Source organism: Neoarius graeffei, chromosome 24 (genome assembly GCF_027579695.1).
Source record: "Neoarius graeffei isolate fNeoGra1 chromosome 24, fNeoGra1.pri, whole genome shotgun sequence".
NCBI lineage: Eukaryota > Metazoa > Chordata > Actinopteri > Siluriformes > Ariidae > Neoarius > Neoarius graeffei.
The window spans coordinates 9,247,127-9,257,679 of record NC_083592.1 but is presented as its reverse complement, the minus strand read 5'-3'; the positions used below and the strand labels follow the sequence as shown (position 1 = coordinate 9,257,679).

Here is a 10,553-nt window from a genome sequence, read left to right as displayed (position 1 = left end):
CACATGATCAGCAACAATCCTCAGATACACTGTGGCATTCAAGCAATGAGTGATTGGTATTAACGGCCCAAAGTGCACCAAGAAAACATTCCCCACACCATTACACCACCTCCACCAGCCTGGACTGTTGACACAAGGCCGGTTGGGTTCATGGATTTAGATTGTTCGGGCCAAATTCTGACCCCACCAGCGGTGAGCCTCAGCAGAAATCAAGATTCATCAGACCAGGCTGTTTTTCCATTCTTAGCTGACAGACGAGGAACCCAAAGTGGTGTTCTGCTGTTGTAGCCCATCCACCTCAACGTTCAACACGTTGTACATTCTGAGATGCTTTTCTGTTCATCACAGTTGTACAGAGTGAGTAGGTGTACCTACTAGAATAAAGTGCTCAGTGAGAGAAAAACTTCCAAAGCGCTAATGTTTATTCTTACTCTAATATATTTATTATTTTAATGTTTATTTTTGTTTCTGAAAGAACCGTGTGCTGCTGTTTGTTCTTCCGGATGAGGAAAGCGTTTATTTAATGGAGTTTTTTTTTTTTTTTAAATAATCACTGTAGCACCTTTACATAATTTGTACATTTGAGTTTTATCGCCACCTGCTGGACTGGAGCCGGAGCAGTGGGGCTGAGGACCAACTTCCGCACTATTCCACTCACTACAATATAATCTATTTTTTTTAAAAAGAAAAAAGAAAAAGCTCTCTGCTGTTGTTTACCATCTCATCCTTTAATTCACTTTTTTTTTTACAGCTTTTGTCTATGATCGGACACTGACTTTAAAAAAAAAACCCAGTGATTTTAATTACTCACTCTTTTTCTCTCTCACCATAATAAATACTGACACAAAGCTTTTCTGGAAAATGTCCTTCCAGAGCCCTATTCCGACCACATTAGTTTTACATGTGGATGTGAGGTAATGTAATTATTAATTTGGGATTTTAGTCTCATTCCGTCACAGAGTGCGCGTACTGCGTCTTGAAAAACAATACCGTATTTTACCTTCTATTAAAATGAGCAGTCTAGATAACTCCAGGATTTATAATATGCAGGAGTGTACAGTACACCAGGAATGATGGACAGGTGTATGGGTTGTTTTTTTTTCCTCTGAATCCATACTGTCTTACTCTAACACACACACACACACACACACACACACACGAATACAAGCCACAACATTAAAAGGATAAAAAAAAATGAGTCATTATTTAATAAACAAAAATAGTTAACAAATTGTTGTGCAAGAACAGTAGGACACTTAGGAACATGCTGTAATGAGAAAATAATCAACTTCAGTGTGGTAAAACTATTTCCAAATTGTTTTGTATTCAGAATTCAATACCATTTTCTTTAAATCAGTGCTGTCAATTCCCACCCACCTGGTAGGGTGAAAGCACCATCAACCCTCTTCCGCATACCGAACCTCACCGACACCCACGATTGGCTAGTATCGCTGTGACTGACGAGAGAACAAAAAGTTTGCCCCTCCCACTTAGAAAGCACAGCGAATTTTGCTCCAGTGGCTTCCTGGGAGCCCCGCTGCTCACGTTTGGGAACGCTGGGCGTCTCCAGGCTCTTACAGCCAGCAGACAGACAGTACAATAACACCATACACCCTGTTCCTAATAGCTGTTTATTACCCATCTAATCAGGATCTTTATGAGGTAGGTGTGTGTGATAATACGGCTGGAAGCAGTGGAGTCACCTGACCTTGATCTATGATGTATAATTTAGTTGACACACATTTCACACCCATTTTAGGTGCACGAAAATCAGGCGCGCACACACAATTGTGAATCAGCTTCTTCGCCGAAAGCTGTAATCTTCCAGTGAATCCAGAAGGTTCCAGTAAAAAGCAGAAGCGTAGCTGAGGAATGTGGGATGTGTGCGCGTGTGTGTTATTTAAACTCCGTCCTCAGGAAGCCCCCTGTTTCTGTATACAGCACGGACAACAGTGGAGCGTGTCATGAATAAACACGTCACACTCCACACAGAACACACTCGCACACACTGGACACACGAACACCTGCGGAGGGGATTAAGAGAAAAACAGTAACCCAGAATATACAATTTGAAAAATTACAGATTTTGTTTGAATATAAAAACGAGCCACTGGCGACACAAAAAGACGTGAAACTCACACTTTTGTCCTTCAGCTCTCCTTGACAGGCTTGACAGAACCTGAGTGAGGAGAAACGCGTTACTGTGTGTACCACGCGTTTAAAAAAAGAAAGAAAAAGGACCACGACTGAGCAGATATTTTGGTGGCAGATCACTGATGTGGTCATTATTAGCACTAGCATGAAAACATCATCATCATCACTACTACTCTCATTCTGTCCCTCACTGATCTGTGGTTATCAGATATTCAACTTTGGAAAGCACGACCGTACAGCGCGTTTATGAAAATAGTAATTGCTTCATTTATTTGCTCATTTTAACAGGAAGTCCAGCCCCAAACCTTTACACTGACCCAGGCAACCTGTCCGTTAAGTAAACCGCCAGAGTGTTAGCAGTGTTATCTGAGTGTTTGGTATGACTTTAATTACCACACACACACACACACACACACACACACTATAAACCGTATGTAAATATAAAAACACACACCTGTCTCCTGTGTGCTCCTCTAGAGGACACTCCTGAAACGCTTCCAGGGGGAAGAGATGGTGGAAGGAGCGAGCCAGGTGAGGGGCAGAGACCAGCGTCAGACCTGAGCATCACACACACACACACACACACACAATCAGCGCTATCTGAGCACAGAATGTGTGAGAGGAACGTTAAATCTCAGCTTCACATCAGGACGTACCACACACTTTACACTCCACAGGCAGCTCACTGTATTTGGCTCTGCACTGGGGACAGTAATAACCACCGAGACTGAGTCCTGGCCCTCCGTCTGAGCTCTCCAAGTGCCTGAGCGCGCGCGCACACACATTCATAAATACATACAAACACCATGTTCACTGACCAAATCACATACACAGATGCACCTCTGTCCTCCTAACAGGCTGTTAAATGTTCCAGATTATTAAACAAATGTCTGTAACACTATACATAGTTTTCACATGACGTCACAGAGTCGGGGATTCCCTAGTGGCGGCCATCTTGTGGGGCAAGCTTACCGTACGGGTCACTGAGCACACATTGTAACGCGCGAGTACAAAGTCTTCAAAAGAACCCAAGCAGGCTATTTAAAGCTAGCAATGGTGCACACCTGTTGTATTCACGGCTGTCGTAATAGGTCAGATGATGACGTCAAGCGGAGCTTTTATGGAATTCCCACTGTACGGGAGCACGAAGGCGAGCAAACAAAGAAACTCGGCATACAAAGGAGAAATCTATGGCTTGCGAGAATCAACCACAAGGATTATCAGCCTTCCAAACACAGCAAAGTCTGCTCCGATCATTTTATAAGTGGTAAGTTGTTTAAATAAACAATCAACTGTGTTTAAGTTTGTTTTTGGAAACCAAAACATCGTGTAAACAATCTCTGGAGAATGCCTAACTGGAACCGCTGAGTGTACGTTTACATTGTACACTGACATGGTACTGTAATAGCACTAATGCATGTAAAATTTGTCTTAAATCAACTCGATATTATACACACACACACATATATTTATATGCAGTGTTGAGAGCTCTAAAATTCCCATGTTTACATACCTTGGCTGTGATTAGGACATGGCTCTCACTTGTTTTTATATGGTGGACTTCACAGACCCAGCCACAGACAAAATAATTGTATGACTCCAGCGACTTGTATGCTTTGAGGTCGTCAAGTGTGTAGGCACTTTTACTATTCACGAAATAGTTCACAATATCAGGGTACGATATGGATGGCAGCCCTGTATAGTCACTTGAAAATGCATCTTTGTCCACTTAGTAGGGGTCAATTCCCCCAATCAAGGCCAGTCTGGCTGCATACCGTTGTCGTGAGATGTCGTCCAATGTATCTATATACTTCCGTTTGCTTGATTTTGCCGACGTTGATCTTTATTTTAGAAAACTGACTATATAACTTCATAAATTCGTCCGAGATAACGTAGCCGGTAATGGCGATGGTCCGTTTTGTTTGCCCCACAAGATGGCAGCTGGGGGGCGTTCCCCGGAATGCCGTGACGTCAGTGAAAACTATGTATACTCTGTGTACTGATACACACTTGGGAGTGTGCTTCTACAGTCATTATAACTCAGGACGTTTCTCATTGGCTCAGAATGTGATCATGTGATCGGTACGTACGACATGCTGAAGGAAGGCTTGGCGTCCTGATCAGACGCAGAAGCGATGACGTGCTGAGGGAAACCTGGAGAAAGGAGAGACACGCAGTCAGTACACCATCAGTTCATTCTGGCTGATTAAATGCTGTATGAATGTAAATTCCTGCAGTGTTCAGAATAGAGTGAAGGAGGCGTGCCCTCTCTGCCTGTCAATCACAGTCAAGGAGGTGTGGCCTGTCCTCATCAGTGGGTGGATTCCAGTACCTTCGGATCTGTCATCGTTCTCAAACTTGGATCTGCACACTGTCCATGATCATGACTCAGTGTGCAACGGTGTTTAATGCGTGTGGAACTGAATCCCGTTCACTGTAGTGTGTGAAAGCTGACTTTATGTTTGGTATGTAACGAATCGGCCAATTTCAGATCGCTTTGATTTTCCAATTTAAAAAAATTAAATGAATAAAATTTTTAGTACAAAAAGTGCAACATTCATTTTCCTATTCTTTATCAACTTAAATATTCCTTTTGTGAAATAAAAAAAAACCTTTTGTTTAATTTTCTTAATAACCAACAATATTTTTTTTACAAACTCTTATAAAAGGTTGGCGCAAAATATAACAGCCTATTAACTAAAATATTCCTTTTATTAAAAATGATAACATTACTAACAAATAAAATTAACAAATATTCCTTTTTTTGTAATAAAACATTTATGAACATTTGCAGTGCCTCCATTTGCTTCTCTTTTCTTTATCTTTCAGCAGTCTGTAAAAAGAGAACTCCGATTTCTTGTTAAATCTATTTGCACACAATCACACAACAGCTCTTTCACATTTTAGACCTGTTTTTGCAGCATTAGAGCTGTATTACTTCTGCCTACAGTTAAGTCAGGCGCACTCTCTCTATTTAAATAATATTGGCTGGCTTTTTTTGGTGGTATATCAGATATATTCCATTCAGCTACTCGACTTCGACTATCACACTAGCTGAATGGAATATATCTGATATATCACGAAAAAAGCCATTAATATTATTATAATACATACACATTCTTTTCGGGTGTTCAGCGCGTCTTTCTCTTTCAAAACTCTCTCAAAATCTTCCACATTTAATACAGCAAGCCTGGCGGCCATGTTTGTTTACAAATTGTCACAGTCGCTGGCTAGCATGAAATTTTTACGTCTCCGACGTGTGATGTCATGTTGTCTTGACAACCATGCAATATCGTAAACCATATTCAACACTCGTTCTCCATTGGGTAGACTGATGTAATACACGTAGGATAAGCGATATGCTAACAATATTGCATGCTATCAAACCAAATGAATGAAACTCGCTAGAAGGGAATAGAACACGTTTTTATTCCATCGAAAAAGTGTCCTGTATAGATAATAATGTATGTTATTGCACCCCTGGTGTCTCAACAATGCAAGGAAAAACTCAGCAATTATGCAGGCTGATTCCATTTTTATTCCCACGATTTGACTCATCATTTATCGTCGCACAATACATCGTTACATTCCTACGTTCTGTAGCGTTACCCATGCGGATGAGTGAGCACTCGGAGGAGGAGCTGGCAGGAGGAGGCTTCACGTGGAACGTCAGCAGCTCCTTAAAGTGGCTCTCGTCCAGGATCACGTTGTAGCTTCCTGTTAAAGCACACGGCAGGATTAGGTTCTGCTGATATGATCTAATCCGATCTGGTGTTATTACATCATCAGACATTTTAACAATCAGTTACAGCCCATCCCTCTGTTAATCCTGGCTTTATTACATCACACCAAGGTGTGTTGACAGGAGCTCCACCAGCATTGAAACTGGGTCACAAAGAGGAGAAGCAGATCATAAGAGAGGAACAAAACACACCCACACACACCCACCTCCTGTTTCTCTGGTGAGAACGGTACACACCCGGACCTCAGCAGACAGTCCGATCACAGACACTCGGATTCTAAGCGATTTCAGCGTCTGTTTCAAAGAAAAAATGTTTAATCAGACAAACAGATCAGCACTTGATCTGAGAAATGCACTTTTTTCGGTTAAAAAGCGTTTCTGCTGTGGTACCTTGATGAGGTCGTAGATGTTGGATGGATCGCAGGTGGTCAGACTACTGAAGATGACTAGAATCTCTCGGCTGGTGTGTCCTGGCATGTGTCTACACACACACACACACACACACAGAGTCATATCAGAGCAGGACACATGACAGAATGTACACAGCCAACTAATGATGTTAATTCTCTCTTTACAGTGAGTCAGGTCGTTTGATTCAGCTCACAAATCAGAGTCGATTAACTTTTTTTTTAAACCTCAAAATGACTCACTAGGCTTTTTACTTCAACCGGACAAAGTCTGTGAGATTTTAACCAGTCGATTATTATTCTTTACCTAACTATGGTTGAAATTGTTTAACGAAATCCTACTCTGATTTCTAATTTAAAAGATAACATTAATTTGCACTGTATATTACAAAAAAACAGTTAATTATTAAAACACTGGTGTGTTGTTTGTGAAGGAATCGACTCTTTGTGAGGTGATGAATAAACAGTGTTCCAGCTCTAATATGCCTGCATAAAGTTCTATCTAATCTAAAATTAGAAAGGCATCATAAATGTACACTGACAAATACAGTAAGTCACAGCATGAATATTACAGTGCTCATGGATCTGTGATTCATTAAAAAGATTCAGTTCTGGTGCAGAGTCGTTCGGATCACACTGAATCATTCACACAAATGAACAGCTCTCAAGTTACACAAATACACGAGTCAGGATTTGAATCAAGAGTCGATTCAAAGACTCGATTCCTTCACAAACACTGGTGTGTTGTTTGTGAAGGAATCGACTCTTTGAATCGACTCTTTGTGAGGTGATGAATAAACAGTGTTCCATCTCTAATATGCCTGCATTCACAGGTTGATATGAAACTGATGCTGAAACACGATATAATCTGAGACATGGCATTATCTAAGACATGGTGTGGTCTGTGATGTAAATTCTCCACCCACTTGAGCGTCTGCATGGCGATGCTGATAGCGTTGTAAAGAGACGGCTCGCCCACACACCCCGAGTCCACGGCTTTCTTCAACGCCGCTATGTGCTTCTTCGGGTTTCCTGGTTCAAGGAGAATTGTTAAAAAAAAAAAAACACAACACAGAAATCAGCCAGATTAGTTGTCTGTATCTCACAGTGACTCAGTCTCACAGGACTCACACACACTCCATCTGTGGAACTCTCACAACACGATAAAAACACTCCTTCAAACAGATTAATTTACTGCAGGCTTCCTCTCGCTTTATATTCATTTATGAAATTTTTTGGACGGTGTAGTGGTTAGCGCTGTCGCCTCACAGCAAGAAGGTTCTGGGATCGAACCCGGTGGCCGGCGAGGGCCTTTCTGTGTGGAGTTTGCATGTTCTCCCCGTGTCTGTGTGGGTTTCCTCCGGGTGCTCCGGTTTCCCCCACAGTCCAAAGACATGCGGTTAGGTTAATATGGGACGGCCTTGGGCTGGGGTGCCCTTGAGCGAGGCCCCTAACTCCCAGCTGCTCCCCGGGCGCTGTTAGCATGGCTGCCCACTGCTCTGGGTGTGTGTGTGTGTGTGCTCATTGCTCACGTGTGCACGCACATGTGTGTGTTCACTGCTTCAGATGGATTAAATGCAGAGAGGAAATTTCACAAGTGTGTGATGAATAAAGTTGTCCTTTCTTTCTTTTCTAAATTGTATCAAACATAGAATTTGAATTACATTTAATTACTTAATTACATTGACTACAAATTTAACTATAGAGTTTATAGAGTAATTATATAATTTCCTGCATCACCCGACTTAATCATTTTTATCTATTTTGCTTATTTATTTTATGATTTATTTTTTAGAAATTTTTATTGGCAAAATTTCTATTTTCTGGTTTTTTTTGGGATACGCTTCAAACTAAAAAAAACCCAAAATGATTATTGTTATTACTAATAATAACAACAACAACTAGACCAATTTATTTTACTTTGTATTAAACATTTAATTTTACACACTTTTCTTGTAAAATTCTGAGCTAAAAGTTATATATTTAATAAATAAAATTAGACAATAAAAAGCCCATTATTATTATGATTAGCAATTTTTAGTTGAATTTGTATGAAATAAATAATTTTAATTAATTAATTAATTAATTAATTAATTAATTAATTAATTAATTAATTAATCCCCTTCCTCACCCAATTCATTATTATCACTTATGTACTTGTTTATTTCATGGCTCATTTGAACGATTTTAGAATTATTTTTCCATTATACTGTTTTTAATGTTTTTCCCTTTGTAAAGCACTTCAAACTGCATTTTAATGTACTAAACCCACTACATAATAATAATAATATTAGTAGTAGTAGTAGTAGAATCAGCATTATTACTTCTTTTGTAATAAAAATGATATTATTAATTACTGCAGTAATAACTAATAATAATAGTCGTGTTTTTACAGCAGGATTGTTACTCCAGCACGTCTCATTCGCTTCATTTAATGTATCTTCAATTCACTTTATCCTGCTCTAAAATAATGTGTGATCCATGTGTGTGAGGGATAAAACTCTGTGTCGGTCTGTTTTTACCTGCGAGGTCGGTGAGTTTCTCAGCTCGTTTGTTCTTGGTGGTGATGATTCCAATCTGCCGAAGAGAAAAGGAACAAATTAACGATAACTAACTCGAACAGCATGAGCTAATATCATATCAATACTGTTAAAAAAAATTAAATCTACATGTTACCTGACTGATGGGGTTCTGGTCAAAATATTCTTCAACAAAATACTCCATGAGCTGAGGAGGAAACGAGAGCGCGAGTGTGTGGATTTGTTTGCATTTCGTGTGTATTAACTTCACACAGCGAGTGTGAGGAAATCAGATCTCACCTTCAGAGAGGACGTGAGTCTGTTAGGCTTCAGGTCCTGGTCCTCCATCGTCCGAGACGAGTCGATCACCAGGTACAGGTGGCGCATCTGCACACAGATTACAGCAGCTTTATTACAAAACACTGTCAACCTTTTTTTGTTGTTGTTTTAAATGTCAGATGATAATAATGAGCGCTCACCATTCCCAGCCGAACCTGCCCATGAGTCTCAAACACTCTACAACACAACAAGTGACAACACTGAACATCAGCACGCACAGATACGTGCTGTTTAGTATAATACACATGATACACACATGTCCCTCCCTCACTCTCACCTCTTCCGTTTGGACTCGAAGAGAATGTCCTCTACGGTGGCTTTCAGGGACCCGGACTCATCCTCCTTCAGCACCTCCCTGAGGACATGAACAGATTGAATAATTTTTTTTTAATCATTTTCCGGAAGCATTTTATCCAGGACAGGGTCACAGTGGATCCCGGGAACACTGGAGGTGAGGCAGGAAAATGCCTGGGATGGTATGGGGAAGGGATGCGAAGTCAGTACATCCCAGTACATCATTCTCTCTCACACACGCGTGCACGGGGAATTTACCATAGTCAGTCTACCTACTGGCGTGTTTTTGGAGGTGTGAGGAAACCATTGGAAACCCACAGAGACAGTAACTCAAGCTTAGGATCGAACCCCAAAACCTGAGGCATCATAACCACTGGACTACTGTGTATTAGGCTTTTTTTTTTTAAATCTTAAACTCTTAAATCCAGTGTCTTAGCTGTTATAAAGTCAGGGTTAGGAACAGAAGGTTATGGGGTCAGATCTCAGGACTGACAGCCACAATTTGGACTCCGTCTCACTTGCTTTAGAGCACCAACATGAACAAATGTCTGTATTTATGTCTAGATTTTCATTCAAATGTATTCAATTCTACCTGGGATTAATTTAATAGCATTTCTACACCGTGATTTAATCAGTTCCGTGATAAAGCGGAAGTTTTAATTCAAGTCTAAAGGGAATCAGGAACATTCTGGGCTGTTGTTGTTGAATATATCTATAAACAAAGAAACACAGACTGTTATTAGTGGTTAATATTCACTCACCATGTTCTTTCATAACCTCCTTCCCAGCGCTTTGCTCTCTCCGGTTCCTCATCAATCATTTTTACAGAATTAAACTTTTAAAAAATGAGGGAAAACAAACAAGTGTGTGCGGATTTTTTTTTAGCTAGCCTAGCTTTGCTAGCAAACTAAAAAAAATAATTAGCTTACAAACTCATGCACGGAGTTTATTTTTCAGAAACAAAATACTAATTCTAGTTTATTATATTTCACATAAACACACTGCCTACATGTATAAATATGATAATTTATCTGAGTTGTAATAAACATGTAGGTAGCTAGCGCTTCATTCCTGCACAAGCGTGTGCAACACCATAAC

General features: G+C 40.2%; 1 protein-coding gene across 1 annotated transcript; it reads right to left on the bottom strand.

The window, feature by feature from the left end:
• Positions 1 to 787: 787 nt before the first annotated feature.
• Positions 788 to 10,534, bottom strand: gtf2h2 (general transcription factor IIH, polypeptide 2). The gene is made up of 15 exons (XM_060908041.1): positions 10,217 to 10,534; positions 9,439 to 9,516; positions 9,302 to 9,338; positions 9,123 to 9,209; positions 8,980 to 9,030; positions 8,826 to 8,880; positions 7,230 to 7,335; positions 6,287 to 6,377; positions 6,103 to 6,190; positions 5,764 to 5,871; positions 4,245 to 4,308; positions 2,811 to 2,917; positions 2,609 to 2,711; positions 2,140 to 2,179; positions 788 to 2,024 (listed from the first exon to the last, which is right to left on the bottom strand). The coding sequence occupies exons 1-15, from the start codon at positions 10,273 to 10,275 to the stop codon at positions 1,914 to 1,916; spliced, it is 1,185 nt and encodes a 394-aa protein (XP_060764024.1). The 5' UTR covers positions 10,276 to 10,534; the 3' UTR covers positions 788 to 1,913.
• Positions 10,535 to 10,553: the final 19 nt, after the last annotated feature.